Raw genomic sequence first — 20,931 nt, forward strand, 5'->3', positions numbered from 1 at the left:
TTTTAGGCAAAGGAAATATTCCAAATATCTCTTAAACAGTTCTTATAAGAAATCATACAGAGAGTAAACAACAGACACCACATAATTTTCAATGTTATAAAAACTAAAGCTAACAAAATATAATAAATAACAAAAATTATAACAATTAAAAGTCCATGCATATTTTGATATGAATAATTGCAAATGTAAATTAAATACATATTTAATGGGCACTAAGTTTTATGATTTACATTTAATCTCACAATAAAATAATGTGATTGCTATGATAAAGGTTCGTATTTTTCAGGTGAAAAAACTAAATCTTAAAGAAGCGAAGTAACTTTTTCATAAGATCACAGAACTAATAAGAAGCAGAATCAGGAGACTTTCTGGGTGAAAGTCTTTTTCACATGATTCTGAGCTTTATCAGGAAAAAAAAGCCCACACGTTTTCCTAGTCTTAATAACCACTAATATTTACAGAATATATATTTTAATACTTGCTGTGTTGGATATGGATAGATCAGAGAACCAATATGGATTAATTGTATATAAAACAATATAATTTTCTCAATTTATCTGAAATTGAATTTTTCTTGCCTGGTGTTGTAAGTAATAAGTAAAATGATGTAAAATAATTTTAAGAAGCGTAAATCATAAAGAAACAGTATAGTTTATATATTGTTTAATAGCATGGGCTCAGATATAAAATTGCCTGGGTTTGAATTCCTGCTGTATCTGTTATTAGTGGGCTGACTTTGAAAAACTTATTTAACTTCTGTGTGCATCACTTTTCTCATCTGCAAAATAAGTATAATTATAGTCCCTACCTCACCTGTAAAGTAGTGATAAAAATATTACCCACCTTCTAAAATTCTAATAAAGATTAACTGTTAATAATCATAAAAGTCCTTGAAACAGTACCCAGTATATGTATCATATTTATTTTTGCTAACAAACTCTAAATATAAAAGGAGCCTTTTTCTTTTTCTTTTTCTTTTTTGGAAGCAAATGCTTTTGGAAATGAACTAATATGATTTATTTTATCAAAGAGTATATTATATACATTTTTTTATTGACCTAACCTACAAGGATTCTCAGAAATAAATTTAGTTGCAAATGTCAGCCTTATCCCATGTTCTTATATTTTTCTCTTCCTAAATACTTCGTTACCTCACTCTCTTTTACTTTAACTTCTCTCCTTTAAATATATCTTAAAGTAGGCCTGAGATTATTGTGAACATAGCTAGTACATAGGTCACATGTACCTAAAGAAGTACAATATCATAACTTTAATGATTTTTACTATTCTCAACTCAATTAGTGTGAAATTCTATTTATTTATTTTTCCTTATATTAATGTATATATGTGCATGATCTATCCTTCTAGGTATGGCCAGGATCAACAGTATTCCCTGATTTCACTAATCCAACCTGCATAGATTGGTGGGCAAATGAATGCAGTGTTTTCTATGAAACAGTGAAATATGATGGACTTTGGATTGTAAGTAGCTATTTTAAACTGGTAATTTTGGTCAATGAATATAAAATTATTTGTTCATAAAAATTAAATCAAGATATATTTTTTCTGATGTATTCAACATAAAATTAAAAGCTCCCATAATTTTTTTTTCTAGGATGTATAAATATATTTATCATGTATATGGGCTAGAAAAGAATAAGATCTAAAAATGCAGATTGAGACTTTTGGTTCCTCCCTAATAATATGCTTCATAGAATAAATTTTGTTTCTGTAAATAAGGTGTTATATCTTTATGACAAGTAACTTATCTGAAAAACAGTTAATGAGATTTGGAGATAAACGTATAGCAGTGCAATTCCAAAAACACTTATTAAAGTTTAAAATTGTCAAGCAATTGCAGCAATATCAATCTGAAGAAAGCCCCACCCTTTAGAGATTTCCTTTTAGTAAGCTATAGAATATAACAATCCCAAATTGGCAATAGATTAAGTGTTTTTATCTCAAAATAATAACAAAAAAAAAACCCCTAAAATACCTGCCAAGGTATTAAGGGAAAACACATGTTTAGAAATTTCCATGAATAAAGTTTTGTATCTCTAGCTGGCTGTTTGGTCTTTTTTTTTTTTTTTTTTTTTATTTCAGGGTATTATGAGGGTACAAACATTTGGGTTACATTTTATGTCTTTGCCTCACCCAAGCAAGGATTAGAGGCATGCCCTTCTCCTCTACAATGCTCACACAGCATTCATTAGTTATGAGTTTAAGCACCCCCCCCAACCCCTTAATCCCTGGAGAACATTACTACCGTGTGAGCACCATAGTGTTGATCAGTCAGTGCCAATTTGACAGTGAGTACATGTGGAGGCTATTCTTCCGATCTTGTGATACCTCACTTCAGATAATGGGCTCAAGCTCTATCTAGGAAAATATAAGAGGTGCTAGATCACTGTCGTTTCTTATAATTGAGTAATATTCCATTGTATACATATACCAAATTTTAATAATCCACTCATGAATCAACGAGCACTTGGGTTGTTTCCACATCCTTGCAATAGTGAATTGTGCTACCATAAACATTCGGGTGCAGATGTCTTTGTTATAGAATGTCTTTTGCTCTTTTGGGTAGATGCCTAATAGTGCTATTGCTGGATCAAATGGTATTTCTATTCTTAGCTCTTTGAGGTATCTCCAAATTATTTTCCACAGAGGTTGCACTAATTTGCAGTCCCACCAGCAGTGTAAGAGTATTCTTGTCTCTGCACATTCTCACCAGAATTTGCTGTTTTGGGAATTTTTTGATAGAGGCCAATCTCCCTGGAGTTAGGTGATATCTCATTGTGGTTTTGGTTTGCATTTCTCTAATTAGAGATGTTGAGCATTTTTTTATATGTTTGCTGGCCATTATTCTGTCTTCTTTTGGACAGCTTCTGTTCATTTCCTTTGCCCATTTGTTGATGGGGTTGTTTGCTTTTTTCTTGTTTTTTTTTTTTTTTTTTTTTTGTTGTTCTAGATAAATTCTTGTTTTCAGCCCTTTATTGGATATGTAGAGAACAAATATTTTCTCCCATTCTGTAGGCTGTCTATTCTCTCTAATGATAGTTTCCTTGGCTGTACAAAAGCTTTTTAATTTGATCAGATCCCATTTATTTATTTTTGTTGCTGCTGTGATTGCTTTGGGGGTCTTTTTCAAAAATTCCTTGCCTAGGCCGATGTCTGAAAGGGTCTTCCCAATATCTTTTTCTAGAATTCTTAAGGTTTCATGCCTTAGGTTTAAGTCTGTTATCCATCTTGAATTGATTCTTGTGAGAGGTGAGAGGTGGGGATCCAGTTTCAATCTTCTGCATGTAGCTATCCAGTTTTCCCAGCACCATTTATTGAAAAGAGATTCTTTTCCCCAGTGTATATTTTTGTCTGTTTTGTCAAAGATTAGATTACCATATGTGGATGGCTTCATCTCTGGATTCTCAGTCCTGTTCCAAAGGTCTATATTTGTGTTCTTGTGCCAGTACCATGCTGTTTTAGTTACTACAGCCTTATAGTACAGCTTGAAGTCTGGTAGTCTAATACCTCCCAGTTTGTTCTTTTTTTTTTTTTTTTTTTTTGAGACAGAGTCTGGCTCTGTTGCCCGGGCTAGAGTGAGTGCCGTGGCGTCAGCTTAGCTCACAGCAACCTCAAACTCCTGGGCTTAAGCAATCCTGCTGCCTCAGCCTCCCGAGTAGCTGGGACTACAGGCATGCGACACCATGCCCGGCTAATTTTTTTTCTATATATATTTTTAGTTGTCCATATAATTTCTTTCTATTTTTAGTAGAGATGGGGGTCTCGCTCTTGCTCAGGCTGGTCTCGAACTCCTGACCTCGAGCGATCCACCTGCCTCGGCCTCCCAGAGTGCTAGGATTACAGGCGTGAGCCACCACGCCCAGCCCCAGTTTGTTCTTTTTAGTTAAGATTCCTTTGGCCATATGAAGTCTCGTCTGGTTCCATACAAAATGTAGAATTATTTTTTCTGGATTTCTAAAGAAAGATGATGGTACTTTCATAGGGATTGCCTTAATTCTGTAGATCACTTTAGGTACTATGGACATTTTAACGATATTCATTCTACCAATCCATGAGCAATCTAGATATTTCTATCTGTTTACATCTTCCACAGTTTCTTTTCTTAGTGTTTCATAGTTCTCCCTGTGCATGTCTCTCACATCATTTGTTAAATATATTCCTAGATATTTAATTTTCTTTGAGGCTGTTGTGAAAGGTATTGCATTTTTTATTTGAATTTCAGCTTGACTGTTATTGGTGTATATGAATGCCTCTGATTTGTGTGTATTGATTTTGTATCCTGAGACTTTACTGAATTCATTTATCAATTCTAGGAGTCTCTTGGTTGAATCCTTGGGGTTTTCTAGATATAATATCATATGATTGGCAAAGAGAGAGAGAGTTTGATTTCATCTGCACCGATTTGGATGCCCTTAATTCCCTTCTCTTGTCTAATTGCTCTGGCAAGGACTTCCAGCACTATTTTGAATAGAAGTGGAGATAGTGGGCAACCTTGTCTGGTTCTGGTTCTAAGTGGAAATGGTTTCAATTTTTCCCCATTCAGTTTGATATTGGCCATGGGTTTATCATAAATGGGCTTGATAATTTTAAGGTACTACCAGTCTATGCCTATTTTGTTAAGAGTTTTTATCATAAAGGTGTGCTGGACTTTGTCAAATCCTTTTTCTACATCTATTGAGAGAATCATATGGTCTTTATTCTTGCTTTTATTTATGAGGTGAATTGCATTTATAGATATGCATATGTTGAACCAGCCTTGCATCCCTGGAATAAAGCCTGCCTGGTCATGGTGAATTATTTTTTTGATATGCTGCTGAATTTGATTTGCTAAAATTTTGTTGAGGATTCTTGCATCTATATTCATGAGGGATATTTGTTTGTAGTTTTCTTTTTTTGTTGTGTCCCTTCCTGGCTTTAGTATCAAGGTGATATTTGCTTTGTAGAATGAATTAGGAAGGATACCATCTTTCTCAATGTTGTGGAATAATTTCCGTAGTATCGGTATGAGTTTTTTGTATGTTTGGTAAAACTCTGAAGTGTAGCCATTTGGTCCAGGAGTTTTCCATTTTGGGAGGTTTTTAATTGCTGTTCTAATGTCTGAGCTTGAGATTGGTCTATTCAGAAATTCTATTACCTTCTAGGTGAACTTAGAGAGGTTCCATGTTTCCAGGAATGTGTCCATTTCCTGCTCATTATGTAGTTTTGGGGCATACAGGTTGTTATAGTAATCAAAAATAATGTTTTGTATTTCCATGGTGTCTGTTGTGACCTCTCCTTTTTCATTTCTAATTGAGTTTATTAGAATCCTTTCCCTTTGAATTCTTGTCAGTCTCACAAAAGGGGTGTCAATTTTGTTTATCTTTTTGGAAAACCAGCTTTTAGTTTTGTTGATCTTCCGTATAGTTCTCTTATTCTCAATTTCATTTAGTTCTGCTTTGATCTTAGTTATTTCTTTTCTTCGGCTAGGTTTGGGATTGATTTACTCTTCCTTTTCCAATTCCTTGAGACTGTTTATTAAATTGTCCTTTTTTGAGCTTTGTGTTTTTTGGATGTGAGAGTTTAATGCTATTAGTTTTCCTGTCAGGTATGCTTTTGCTGTATCCCACAGGTTTTGATAACTAGTGTATCCATTATCATTTAGTTTGAAGAAACTCTTGATTTCCCTCTGTATTTACTCCCTGATCCAAGAGTTATTCAACAATAGATTGTTTAATTTCCATGAATTTGTGAGGTGGTGAGCATTTCTGTTGGAATTAAACTCTAATTTTATACCACTATGATTAGAGAAGATAAACGGAATAATTTCTAATTTTTTGAATTTGTTGAGGTCTGATTTGTGGCCTAGTATGTGATCAATTTTGGAGAAAATTCAATGGGCTTATGAGAAGAATGTGTATTTGGCTTTATTTGGGTGGAATGTTCTGTAGAGGTCTGTCAGACCCTGTTGTTCTAGAGCTCTGTTTAAGTCCATTATTTCTTTGCTTATTTTCTGTTTGGAAGATCTGTCTAGTTCATTCAATGGGGTGTTGAATTCCACTGCTACTATGGCGTTATTGTTTATCATGCTATTTAGATCAGACAAGGTTTGCTTTGTGTAACTGGACACTCCTGAGTTGGGTGCATAAATATTAAGAATTGTTAATTCTTCTTGTTGGATCTTCCCTTTCACCATTATAAACTGGCCATCTTTGTCTTCTTTTACTTTTGCTATTTTAAAGCTTATGTTATCTGAAAATAGTATAGCTACTATGCCTGCTTTCTTTTGACTTCCATTTGCCTGGAAGATTGTTTTTCTTCCCTTGACCTTGAGCATGAAGGCATCTTTGTGGGTCAGATGCATTTCCTGTAGACAGCAGGTACTAGGCTTGTGGATTTTTATCCACTCTGTCAGTCTATGTCTCTTCAGAGCACAGTTTAAGCCATTCACATTTATTGAAAGGATTGAAATTTGAGGTAGATTTCCATTCATATTTTGGGGTGAAATCTTGTTGTTTTGTTTTACTTCTTGAGCCATCTAGCTGGCTGTTGATGGCCTTCTGCTGGGCTTATGGTATATAATAGTATTGGATGATAGTCAAAGGTTTAGTGCCTTTGCTTACGGTAACTATAACACATTTCAGAAATGAAACTACCTGGTGATATCAGAAGCCTATATTTTAGAAAAAAAGTCTGATGGCCCAAACACAGAGAGAATACCAGGATTGTATTCAAAAGTAATACACAACTGCATAGGATTTTGGGAAAAAAACAAACATAACGAACACCCTAGGGATAGCTATGTTTTCTTTGGCTGTTTATGGCCACACTATCTCCATTTTTCTAAAGTGATTATTACTCATTGTCATTATTTTAATTATTTGTTTATTTATTCAAATAATCACTTACTTAAAAATGTTTATTTTGCACTATGTGTATATCAGGTATGTTGTAGGGAAATACAAAAATAGGAAAATTATGTTTTCTGCTGACAACTTGGAATTGAGTAAAAAGTGAGAGTAATCTTCAGAATTTCTATGATGGTAGTAACAGAATGAAGATGGAGAGGCTTTATTTATTTAACACAAAATCAGTGAGATAACATTGCTGGTACCTAATAATTGGTAGAAATAATGAAAAAATTGCATTCTGATCTTGACCTTTACTTTTAATTCTAGTTCTTAAATTATTTAATCAAAATTAAAAGTTTCTTTAGTCTTTTTTCTTTCCTACTTAGGAAACATTTCGATTATAGCAGAGTTAAATATATAAAATGATACTTTAGGATTTAAGTGAAAGAGAGTTTCTGATACAGAAAGAGAGAATAAATACTCCATTCCCTGCTTCTACTGAAAGCTGAAATTCCTGATTCATCTCCAAAAAGAGGAAGGGGATGAAAGGGAAAACATCACCTGAGAAAGGCAGAGTTTTTCCAATATTAATACAAAGGCATTTTGACTAAGCTTTAAACAAACAAAAATCATTACATATAAAAAGGTATAATTTCAAGGCTCATTAAATATCAGTGAATTAATATGTACTATGTATAAGCAGTGGACATTCTGCTTCTAGCTTTTACTTACATAATTGCTCAATCATATTGTTAGGTTGTATATTTATTATTTCACTTTCTTCAGATTATTTTTCCTAATTCAGTGAAAAGAAATGTTATTTAACTGGTGAGGTTTTATTTCTATGCCAAATTTAAAAATAGTTTTATAACTTAGTAGATTTGTAATTTGGTTTCCATATTAATGCTTTTGAATTTTAAGCCTAAATATTAATATCACTTTTGGAAATAATGTGTGCTTAATTGTCGTTGAAATATAGATTTTTGCATATAAACTATAATAAGCTTGAATTCTCTTTTTTCTTTATCATTCTAGAGATAATCTCCTAATACTTGAGAAACAAGAGCCTACTGTTTTTGGTATAATTAAAATTAAAGCCGTGATTTCAAAATAAAATCATTAGGCAATATTTTTAAAATACAAAGGCCATTTTTATTTTTCTGGACACATGGGCATATTTTTTCATATTATGTTCTTATTAGGGTTTCATTATTAGAAATATAAGAATTCTTCAGTGAAGAAATGTAATAATTTACCATAGAATATTTGGAAACATAAAATTCATTAAGAAGATATATACAAATGTATTTATATATTAAAATACCTAGAAATATATTTGGTTATAGTCTTTCTACATTTTATGTAATTCTCATAAAACCTGAAATTCTTTTACAAATTCTTTAAAAAATGGGGTTATATTTATTGAGATTTAGCTTAAATGTGAGGGCATAAAATGCCATCAGATTACTACACACAATTTTCAATGAATTTTAAAGAACCTTCGCAAACATCCTCAAAACAGAATTGACAATTCCTAAAAATAGCATTAGTATGCTTAAAATAGTTTGAATGATACTTGAATATCTTTACGTGTACTTATTAATATCAATCCACTGAGACTTTTGCCTTACAAGTACAATACTTTGAATCTACCAGCTGTAATATTTAAAATACTAATTGAATTTACTTTTACATAATATTAAACAACTAATTTAACTTAAATCATTTTAAGTTTGAGAAAAATGTTTTCAGAATTTTCAAAATGATAAATTTACAAAATACATTAAAAGAGATAAGTTCTATTAAAATATCTGTAGTAAGTATAACTTAGTACAATCCTGCCAAATAGACATACTTTAGATATATTTTAATGAAAGATAATAAAATATTAAATGACACATTTAATGTAAAATATGGTTAAAATCATGTAAAAGTATTTAATTTTTCCTTTAGTAGGTTAATAATTTGTCTTCTTGAGTTCAGAACACTATTTTTCTTTATATTGTGAACTGGCAAAATTATCACATTCTGATGTAATCATATTTATGTGGTTGTATGATAAAACTTTTAATATCTAAATATTTTTGATTAATCCTTTCATGTGAAATCAATTTTTTCTAAAAATTGTGTTTTTCTTAAATTACATAATAATGTCTACTTTGAGTGATTGCTGAAAAATTTTGTAAATTTTATGGCAAGTTTTCATATATATAACTCAAATAGAAATAACATTAATTTCATAGCTGAATGTCTTGCTGTGTAATTCCTCAACTATACTATACACAAATGATGTTAAAATGGTTTAGAAAAAGATTCTGTTAAAATTAAATTAATACAACTCACTATTCCCAAAATTTGAATTTCAGCAGTTTCTTTTTAAATTTAATTTAATTGGTAGATTCATGAAGAAAAAATAATTACGTTTACCTAAACTTATTGTTTGTATAACCATTGTGTTTCTTTATTAATTTTTACTGGACACAGGCACACAAAATTGAGTATAATATTCCATGTAATTTTAAAGAAATAACTCCAATGTAGTTTTAGGTATTTTTATGCCTTAGAATAACTACATTATTGTCACTCATTCTTGGCTATTCTGAAAATATTTCAGAAATGGAGATATTTACCTTTTAAAATCTATATCACAATGATAAACCTTGAGCACCCTTAATTTCTCATTTTAATTCCATGTGACAAGTTTCCTTAGATTCTTTTTATATCCATAATCTGGACACTTTCATGAGATTGTTTGGAGAATAATAGAGATGAGTAATCATTTCCGTGTAATGGCGTCAGAAGAAGCCGATATTCAGGAAGGCTTTACAAACTAAATTAGTATATCTACTTGTTACAGTTATAATTTTATGAAAAAGTAATGTCTAACTATAATACAAATGATTCATTTTTGCATTTTTTTAAAAAATGTTTTTATTAGTCTTTTTAAGTGACACTGTCAGAACATTTTCAAATATATTAATAAATATTAATATGAGTATTCAGGAGGATTCAGAAAGCAGTACAAGAGACAGATCCAACCATTGCAAAGTCAATACAGAAGTTTTAAAGTTAAAGGAGATGCTTGAAAGCTAGAATAAGAGGAGGAGGACTCAAGAAGATGAAAAATGGTTTGGGTCTTAAAACACAGGCAATGTGGATGGGAGGAGAAAAGTGTAATAAATAAAATATATTTCTGAGGGGAATAAAATTAACAAAGAAATAAGGATGTGACTAAGTGATGCCTTTGTGAGAGCAGAGGCAATTTATTATATTAAAGAGATGTGGAAAATAAGACAAAATTTATAGAACTTCCCAATGTAATTAACAGAGGAGGAAGAAATATATATTTTTTGAGCATGCGTGTTATATAATTTTACATACTTTTCTTTACTATAAATACACTACTTAATTGATTATGGTCACACAACTAGTAAGTAGTGAAGGAAAATTGGGACCTAGATTTAAATTGCTAGAAAATATTTGAACATAATATCCTATCACTATTTCTCCAAAAGATGCTTACTTAGGTCACTAGTTCTCAGAATATGGTCAAGCTGACCTAGGATTGGCTCCTTGAGAATTTTTCAGGATTTCTGTGAGGTCATAACTATTTTAATTAGAATACTAAATGCTATTTACCTTTTTTCAGTTTCATTCCTGCATGAGAGTATAGGAGCTGTGGGCTAGATAAATGACATCCAAAACAAAATAAGTTGAATAAATGAATGTGCTAGGAATGTATATAATGATAGACTCACAGTGAGAAGGCCAACATAACTATTTAGAAAAGACAGTTGCTTAATACTTATAATACAATTAATGTCTTATATGTGTAATTAAAACTAGGTAAATGAAATACATTTTAACTGTTTAAAATTTCTCAATCCCAGCTAAGACACCTCTGTTACCTGATATACACATTCAGTTTATTTTTAGGTTGGTAGCTTATATTTGTCTCCTAGGAGGGAAATAACATCATGGTTGCCTTATATAAAACCTTTTCAAACAACTAGACAATTTCTGCTTATATGATTTGAAAGTGTTTTAAATATGCTGTTCTTTATTTTACATCTATTCAGGACATGAATGAAGTTTCCAGCTTTGTTCAAGGCTCAAATACAGGATGCACTGACAACAAGTTGAATTATCCACCTTTTACTCCAGGTAAATTTTATCTGGTTATATAACTACTGTTAATTGACAATAATTTTCTTCTTAATTGGTAATTTCTAGCATATATTTCTAAATTATAATCTTTAATATGATTCTGAAATCTTAAAATCAATGATTTTTTCTTCTTTCACTCAAAATATTTCCCACCTAGGATTATATTTACGTAATCTACTACAAATCATTAAAATGGGCCTGTAGATACATGATGCACATTATGTATGTGTTTATTTCTATATGCCTACTAGAGGCTGTTTTGTCAATAGGTTTATTTATTATTGAAGTCAGGAAGCAGAATAATTATTAATGTATTAATAAATGTAAATCTAATAGTTATTCCAAGCTCAACAGGAGTGGAAGGTGGTTTAATTAAATTATTGCCCTCTTTCATTACTTTTGACTAAATATGATATTATATAGCACATCAGATATTATATAGCACATCAGATATTAAAAGCACTATAAAGTTTAAAATAGAAAAATGTCCCTTAAGAAATGTTTCTTATATATTTTCTCTAAGATATTCTTGACAAACTCCTGTATTCTAAAACAATTTGCATGGATGCTGTGCAGTATTGGGGGAAACAGTATGATGTTCATTGCCTCTATGGATACAGCATGGCTATAGCCACAGAGACGTAAGTGTAATTTCATTCAGAAATTCTCTTCATATGTAATATCCAGAAATGTTTTTGGTAATTTATCAATATAGTTAGGAAATATCAAGAATAAGAAAGAAAACAAAGAGAATATTTTCTTGCTAAAAATTTATCGCATTACTAATATTCATAAACTTGGAACTCAGTTGTTAAGAATTACAGGATAGATAGATAGATTCTTTTTTAATTCATAGATTTAAGTCATCTTCTAAAATAGCAGTCCCCAATCTTTTTGACACCAGAGACTGATTTTGTGGAAGACAGTTTTTCCACAGGACGGCGTGGGGGGAGCGGGGGTGGGGGGGTCTTCTACCTCAGATCCTCAGGAGTTGGATTCTCATGGATAGAGTGCAACCTGGATCCCTCGCATGTGCAGTTTGCAGTGGGGTTCACACTCCTTTAAGGGTCTGATGCCGCTGCCGCCGATTTGACTGGGGGTGTGGTTCCGGCAGTGACGTAACTGATGGGGAGCCGCTGTGGTTGCAGGTGGGGCTTTTCTCGCCTCCTGCTCTGCGGTCCTGTTCCTGGCGGCATGGACTGTGCTGATTTGTGACCCTGGGGTTGGGGACCTCGGCTCTAAAAGTTTGATTCAGTTTGCCATCTCTGAATATAATTGTGTTCTAAACATGCACTTGACAGTTGGCTTAGAAAAATGTTTCTCCTGTAACAGATCTTTTTTTTTAATACAACTATTTTTCAAAAACTAGTGTTTCAATTAAAATGTAGTTCACTAAGTAGTATTCCCCCAAGTAATTTTCTAATGCAATGTGTTACAAAACATGATAAAAAAACAAAAGAAGGAGACAATATGTTGATTATTTGCTATTTTCCAAGCACTGTTTAAGGGCCTATAATAAAATAGTCAGTAAAACACACATCGTGGCTTCAATACATTTGTAATTTTCTCATAATTAAATATTTATGAGTGAGTATTAAATCACATCCATGTTTTTCTGGCCCCAAATCACATCATGATATCAAAAACTCTTAAACTCTGTCTTCATGGTGTATGTTTACTTCTTACACTCAGTAGAGTATTATATATTGCAGTGTTTAAGTCAATAAATTCTATATAAGAAAAAAAACCTATTGTTTGATATGATAAAGATTATAATATGCAAAAGTGCCTGGGAATATTATTATATTTTTACTAGGGGAGTCTGATAATTTTATATATTGATTTAATTATTTTGTGTATTTTTCCTATTTCTCATTTATGGAAAAATTACCAGTAATAGTTGCATACCAATAGAGATGAATAGTGCTAGTAGTTGTGAATGGTAGTTGACTTCTAGAAACTAAAACAAGAAATGCTTCTTAAATGTGTAAGTTTAATTCCAACATTGCTTGCTAATATTTGACAATGCATACATTAAGATATAATTAGAATCATTGCACAGGGTTCAAGTTCAGGTTTCTAAGCGTTATATTTATAAAATGATTTCAAGGAGTTTAAACTATATATTTCCAAAATGAATGTTGAGTGGATATCAAAAGCACATGTTTATTTAATTTGGTAAAAGATGACTGAAGTCATTCAAAATCTTTGTCATTTCTACAAGACTTCTTTTCACTGTATTTTATCAGAATGTATTTAAATAAGTAAATGTTGAAGGCTAAATACAAAATTGATATAAAATTTTGACAAAATGGTTGCAAATATGGCTTGGCTCTGGGAATTGTAAAATATGCATTTGTAATTAAGATTTTAGAATTTATAAATTTCAAGTTTATTTTTAAAATAAATCTTGCTTATTCATTTGGTTTTTTCTTTAGAGCTTTACAAACAGTTTTTCCTGATAAGAGAAGTTTTATTCTTACTCGGTCAACGTTTGCTGGATCTGGACACTATGCTGCACATTGGTTAGGAGACAATACTGCTTCATGGGAACAAATGGAATGGTCTATTGCTGGAATGTTAGAGTTCAGTTTGTTTGGAATACCTTTGGTACGGCAATTTCATACAGTGTTATTTATCAAAGCAGCAATTACACTTACATTGTTAATACCATATTAACGATTTTTGGTAAAATGATTAAAAGGCATGTAACAAAGAATTCCATTTTTATTCATAAGGAACTTATGAGAAAAATAAGAAGGATGATGTCTGTATTATTCAAATCATTGGAATGGGAAAATATAATTAACAAAATTTAATCAAAACAAAAAATTCAGGAAAACAAATCTAAATATAAGTAAAGCATACAAGAAGTTTATAAAATAAATATAAATGGTAATGAAAATGATAATAAAGATAAATTTCAGAAATCTAAATCCATTTAAAATACTGGATTATCAGTTTAGATTAAAAATAAGAAATTTATTTTGTTTAGAAGATAAAAGGTAAAGACAGAAAAAGTGTCCAATATTTCAAAAGTGGAGATGATGTATGCTAGGAAGTTCTAAACATAAGAAATCTGGCATGTTTCTACTTCTATCAAACAAAAAAAGTAGTACACATGTTGATATTCCAAACTAAAAGGAGCCACTGACAAAAAATGTCAACTATATTAGAAAATTATAGTGATTCATTTATTTTTTTCATATGCACAATAAAATGAACACTAAAATCCAACCAACCAAACACACACACACACACACACAAAAAAAAAAAAATCTTGCATATGAAAATTGAAACACATATTATCAAATTATTTATGAGTCAAAAAATAAACTGAGAGGAATTGAAAAGAACAACCTTAGAATTGAATGTTAATAATTTTACTTCTTAAACCTTGTGGAATTTTAGTAAAGTTAGCATTTAAAGAAAAACTTATAGCCTTACATACTTAAAAGCAAAGAAACGCTGAATATTAATGAGTCAAGTTCATGAATTTAAAATGTGCATGAATTTAAAATGTGCATGAATTTAAAAAGGAAAAAAGAATAAATCTAAAGAAAGATATAGGTAATAAAAATAAGGGAAGAAATTAATATAATGAAAGCAAAGTCTCTAGAGAAAAAATTTAAAAATTCATAGTACAAAGGTTGCTCTTTGAAAATTTTAATAAAATAGACAAATTTATGGCATGTTTTGTCAAAAAAAGAAAAAGTAATATTAGGATGTATTTTAATATAAAGTATAATTTATTATAGCAACAAATTAATAAAGATTAATGAGGAGTAAATATTAAAAATAATGTAGGACTTTTTTGAGAAATATTTAAATGATAACTAAATAAAAGACATTCCATATTCAATAATAAGAACACTCAATGTATTAGGAATATTCATTTTCCATAAATGGAATTCAGTGGAATTCCAATTTAAACCATAACAGGGATTTTAAGGAACATAAAAAGATTATTCTAAATTTCATTTTAAAGATGATACATTTTAAACAAGTAGGAAAACACTGAGGATTTGTTTTGCTAGTTTTAACTGTAGTATTCAACTCAATGATACTGGATTATGGCTATGCAAATAGATTAATATGGGAAAATAAGATGCAAGTCTATGCATATATAGAAATTTCTTCCATGACAGTGCTATCACTATAGATCAGTGAGGAAAGTATCAACTATTCATGTAGACAATTGATTATCCATTTAAAAAACAAAATAAAATGGGGCTATTTCTCACACCATACACAAAAATTAATCCCAGATAGATTAAAAACCCACATGTAAAAAGTAAACTTTATCTATTTTAGAAGAACATTTAAAAGGGTAAATTTATGACATGAAGTTAGAGGAATAATTTCTTAAACAGAACACAAAGAACACAAATCATTAAGGAAATGTATATAAATTGACTACAACAAAATGAAAAGTGTTCATCAAAGATAATTTGAAAAAGTTAAAATTAAAATCAGTTTACACACAGGGAAATTATATTTTCAGTTCATATAGCCAATAAATAATTGATGTTCAATTTAAAGTATCTACTGTAAATCTATAAAAAATAATAGAAAAATTAGTAAGGGATATAAATGCAATTCTATAGAAAGAGAAACCCATATGGAATCAATAAATATATGAAAGTGTTCTCAACCTCCCCAGGAATCAGAGAAATGCAAATAAAAACCTTGATGAGATACATTTCATGTAGGAAGGTGATAAAGATCAAAAGTCTGAAAATATGAAGAGTTAGTAAGAAAATCAATAATGGGAACTTTCATGTACTGTTATAGTGCTTGTAAATGGTTACAACCAGTTCTAATTAAACAATGCACATTACCAATAAACCAGAAAAATAATCCTGTGTATATATACCATAGAATAAATGTAAGGTTTTTTTAAACATATTCACAAGGAAAACTATACAGGTCGAGTATCCTTTATCTGAAATCCTCGGGACCAGAAGTGTTTCAGATTTTGCAGTATTTCCATATACATAATGAGATGCCTTGAAGATTGGACCCAAGACTAAATGCAGAAGTCATTTATGTTTCATATATTCCTTACACCCATAGCCTGAACATAATTTTATACAATATTTTTAATAATTTTGTGTATGAAACAAAGTTTTGATGGTGTTTTGCTAGTAACTCATCACATGAGGTTCAAATGTGGAACTTTCCACTTCTGGTGCCACGTCAACATTCAAAAAGTTTTGGATTTTGGAGCATTTCAGATGTTGCATTTTCAGTGGATGCTCTACATGGATATTAATTTCATAGAAGCATTTTCTACAGTCATGAATCCCCATACAATAGAAAACTAGAGCAACATTGATATAATTGAATCTCACACAGAAAGGAAATTGTACTATTATATAAAGTTAATCAACATGTAAAAAATCCATATATTGTTTATATATATAATATATATATATATACTTACATAGAAAAAATAAAGTAATTCTTGTAAATAATAAATATTAAATTCAGGATAGTATTTTCTGGAATAAGGTTAGTGCAATCTTATGTGGGTACACATTGGGCAAAGCTCAATTTTATTTGGAATAATGTATTTCATAAGCTCAACATTAATATAGTCATAATTTTTTACTATTTATTCCTACAGTAATATATTATATTATAAATAGGAAAATCAAATCAAAGGATGTGAGTTTTGGATTAAGTAGCAACACATTAATAAAAATATAATCTTTATCATTGAATTAAAGATTAGATCAAAAGAGAAACTAAATTAAAAATAAAAACATGACACTAGGAAAATGTTTAAAGAGACAATGAAGAAAGAGTATGTAAACTAATGCAATTAGAGAAAAGGATGGAGCAAAAATGGAAAATAAAGAAACTGAGATAAAGAAGAGTATATAAAGACAATAAAACAAACAGTAAATAATGCAAAATAATCAATTCAGGCATAAAATGTGAGGCTCTAGGAAAATTTGAGAATCTTAACATCATAAAAATCGATATATTTGTTATTCAGGTTGGAGCAGATATTTGTGGATTTGACGGTGAAACCACAGAAGAACTTTGCAGAAGATGGATGCAACTTGGGGCATTTTATCCATTCTCCAGAAACCATAATAGTGACGGATATGAGGTAAGTGCTTCTTGTTCTCCATGTTTTAAAATAAAACACAAACGTATTTTTAACAATGCACTTAAATTTATAAAAGATATGATCTGAAAGTTTGTAGATGATTTTTAAAGAATAGTTAGAAGTCTTCTTAAGGTTTATCTATATTTTGCACATAAAAAGGTTAAATAAGGAAATCATGGAAAAAAAGTATTCACAACCTCAATATTTTATTTAATCCTAAAGCATATACTATATAGTGTGATAAATCATCAGTATTTTAAATTAGAGCCAAATCTTTTTGAGTATGGATTCTTGGATTCTACCAATGTAGGTTTCAAGTAACTTTTCTCTCATAAAATATATATTATCAAGGATTTCCAGCTTTTGTTTTGTTACAGAAAGACAACAAATTAAAGACATTTGCAAAGCAATTTGAGTCCAGAGTCTTTCTATAATAAAGAAATGTTGAATAAATATATCAGTGAAAAACAAAACTGACACTTTTAAAACATGAATTTGAGCTAGTAGGAGCAGACATACAAGAGACTACAGAGCTATTCTACCAGAACTGGAAATTCACCATGCCGTGATTGTCATAGGCATATTTTTTAGAGGCAATGGTGAAATTCTGATAAGTAATTAAGTACATGTTGATTAAGAAATCATTCTATGTTCACACATTGGCTGCATATGGGGCTGATATTCTGCCTGAGTAGAGGGAAAACTACTCAGTTCAGCCTGGAAGGAGGCATGTTAGAAGAGAATTAAAAGGTACAAATAAGAGCTTAGTTACTTCCTAATCCACGTAAATGATATTTTCAAGAAACCTGTATCCATAGGTTATTTTGACACTAATTACATTACATTCTATATTCGTCTTCTCTGAAAAGCAGATGACAAGACATTATTGTATATGTTAGAGATTTATTGGTGAAGTACTCATGAAGGATGAAGGGGAGGGAGCATGAGAAAGTGGAGAGAGCCTTCAGACCACAATTCAGGTCTGAACCTGGTGAAGATGATGGGGGAAGGGAGGCAGTTTGGCAGGGAGAACTACAAACTACAGTCCAGTTCTTTTTTTTTTCTTTTTTTTTTTGAGACAGAGTCTTGCTTTGTTGCCCTGGCTAGAGTGAGTGCCTTAGCGTCAGCCTAACTCACAGCAAACTCAAACTCCTGGGCTTAAGCAATCCTACTGCCTCAGCCTCCCGAGTAGCTGGGACTACAGGCATGCACCACCATGCCCGGCTAATTTTTTCTGTATATATATTTTAGTTGGCCAGATCATTTCTTTCTATTTTTAGTAGAGACGGGGTCTCACTTTTGCTCAAGCTGGTCTCGAACTTCTGACCTTGAGCGATCCACCCGCCTCGGCCTCCCAGAGTGCTAGGATTACTAGCGTGAGCCACCGTGCCCGGCCTACAGTCCAGTTCTAACAAAGTTTCAGTCAGATCAGGGAGGAACCCTCAAGGCAGTTGGCCATTGATCTTCCCTGTATCTCCCAGGAAAGAGCCTGCACAGCATTCTCACCTCTCTCATTCAGTGGCTGGGAGACCCAAAGGGAAACAAGACTTCAGTGCAAACGTAATGGTGGCTGCATGCAGGTGGTGGCTGAAATCCTCAGTTAATTTTGTCACCCATAAGCAGGAAATCTAAACAGGCTTGCTTACATCAGTGCACTTAGGATGAGGCAGTCAGTTGATCTAGAATGAGGTCAGTAGGGAGGCTGCACTTCAAATTACAAGCCTACAGGAGGGCCTGGCAGTTCTGTTCCCTGTGGTCCTGAACCAGCAGCTACCAGGGCTTGTTTTTATAATGGAAATGGCAAGGCAAAGACAGCAATTCCTCAGGCTAGTATATTTCAAGCCTTCTCTTGAATATATCACATGTACTAACATCGCATTGGCCAGAATAGGTCACATGGCTGAGCTCAAAATAAGAGGTGGGAAGGCACACTTTGCCTTCACTGGTAGGGACTCACAAGTCACATGGCAAACATTGCGGGTTCAAGGAAGCACGAAAATAATTCATAGTTCAATAATTCATCGTACCACAATTAACATGTGAAAAACTCCACTGTGTTAAAAAATAGGTCATCTTTACTAAGTACATATATTTAAATCAACACCTTATGTTGCTTTAAATATCTTGAAATGTCCACGTCAAAGTTAAGTTTAATTAAAACATATAACCAAATGAAAACACAAAAGCTAGATATATTAAGACACCTTGATGATGAAATGAGGATAAGTTTAATTTTTTGTAAATAAGTTAAAATGCATACAATTTTGTTTTTAAAAACAGATTAAAATGCTTCTGTTTTAACTTACATTCATGTTTTAGCTTTCTTATTTTAATTTCTCTTCCTTTTCCACAGCATCAGGACCCTGCATTTTTTGGACAGAATTCACTTTTGGTTAATTCATCAAAGCACTATTTAACTATTCGTTATACCTTATTACCTTTCCTCTATACTCTGTTTTATAAAGCCCATGTGTTTGGAGAAACAGTAGCAAGGCCACTTCTTCATGAGTGAGTACTATGTACAAGAATCATATCTTTTAAAGTATATTCAGGCATATATTGAAAATATTAACAGAAATAAATCAAGATATAAAGTAGAAAATTCTGCTGCTTGTTTTTACATTTATATAAATGATTAGATGAGCTGTATAATGATAGTAGTAACTGTAATTAATTTGGTGGATTGGGCAAAAAAGGTACAAATGAGAAAATTAATAGAACCCACAAGGAAAAAGATATATAAAATATATTAGGAAAATTATATCAGTAAGAAAGATTAAGCACAGAATTATAGAAAATGCATCAAGTAAATATTGAGAAAATATTCTAAATATAGATCAAGAGTGTAATACAGTAATTACAAAAAAAGTGATTTGTGCTTATCTTTGCATATCATCAACTCAACAAAGCAAGGTTTTTCCTCAAAAAATGACTTAAAGGTCCTTCCAAACCTTTCAAATCCAGGTCAAAACAGGAGTTTATAATGAAGAAATTTAAAGAGAAGAAAGCAGAATATGAAAGATGTTTGGTACTTTGTGAACCTGTCTTACAAAAGAAAAATAATTAAACAGAATAGTTGTTTACTACAGATAAAAATACCTTATCTTCTATGTTAGATTTTTTTGAGTACAAGATAATTCCCCTCTTGCCTTTGTTCCTTCTTTCCTTCATTCCTTTTTTCCTTCCTTCTTTCATTTATTTTTTCCTTCCTTCTTCTGTCTCTCCTTTTTTCCTCCCTCCCTTCTTCCTCCTTTTCTTCCCTCCTTCTTTCCTTCCTCCCTTTCTTCTTGAGTCTCAGGAGAACCATAAAGGATATAAGAACTAAAGATTCAAATGACATATGGAATAAATAAAATTTATTTAAAAGGATATAAGAACTAAATATTCAAATGTCATATGGAATAAATAAAATTAAAGCTAATAATATTTCCCAGAAATAAAAAAAAATCTAAAAAGATAAAGTGGACAAGAAATTTGGATGGACTTTTTTTTCATTATATATTAACCATTGTCATTGTTCTTAGGTTTTATGAGGATACAAACACCTGGACTGAGGACACTGAGTTTTTGTGGGGGCCCTCATTACTTATAACTCCTGTTTTAACAGAGGTAGGTTTTACAAGTTTAATAAATTTATTGCTTAAAGACAATTATGTATAACCAAATCCACAATAAAGTATAAATAATGGGTAACTAGAAAACTAGGTGATTATATGTAAATGTTGGAAAAATTGTGGAGTGTGACATGTGGTTATTATCTACTTTTTAAAAGTAGGTGTCTATGGAGGTATACAG

At 31.2% G+C, this 20,931-nt stretch overlaps 1 protein-coding gene across 1 annotated transcript in view; it reads left to right on the forward strand.

Moving 5' to 3' along the window:
• The window catches only part of SI (sucrase-isomaltase), an 89,071-nt gene that overhangs the window by 14,600 nt on the left and 53,540 nt on the right, over positions 1-20,931 (forward strand). The window contains exons 12-18 of the mRNA XM_069472982.1: positions 1,369-1,482; positions 10,928-11,012; positions 11,539-11,656; positions 13,454-13,625; positions 17,020-17,136; positions 19,490-19,644; positions 20,661-20,745. Coding sequence (XP_069329083.1) covers positions 1,369-1,482; positions 10,928-11,012; positions 11,539-11,656; positions 13,454-13,625; positions 17,020-17,136; positions 19,490-19,644; positions 20,661-20,745 — 846 coding nt within the window. The remainder of the gene's footprint in view (positions 1-1,368; positions 1,483-10,927; positions 11,013-11,538; positions 11,657-13,453; positions 13,626-17,019; positions 17,137-19,489; positions 19,645-20,660; positions 20,746-20,931) is intronic.

This window comes from Eulemur rufifrons, chromosome 7 (assembly GCF_041146395.1).
Source record: "Eulemur rufifrons isolate Redbay chromosome 7, OSU_ERuf_1, whole genome shotgun sequence".
NCBI classification, from domain to species: domain Eukaryota; kingdom Metazoa; phylum Chordata; class Mammalia; order Primates; family Lemuridae; genus Eulemur; species Eulemur rufifrons.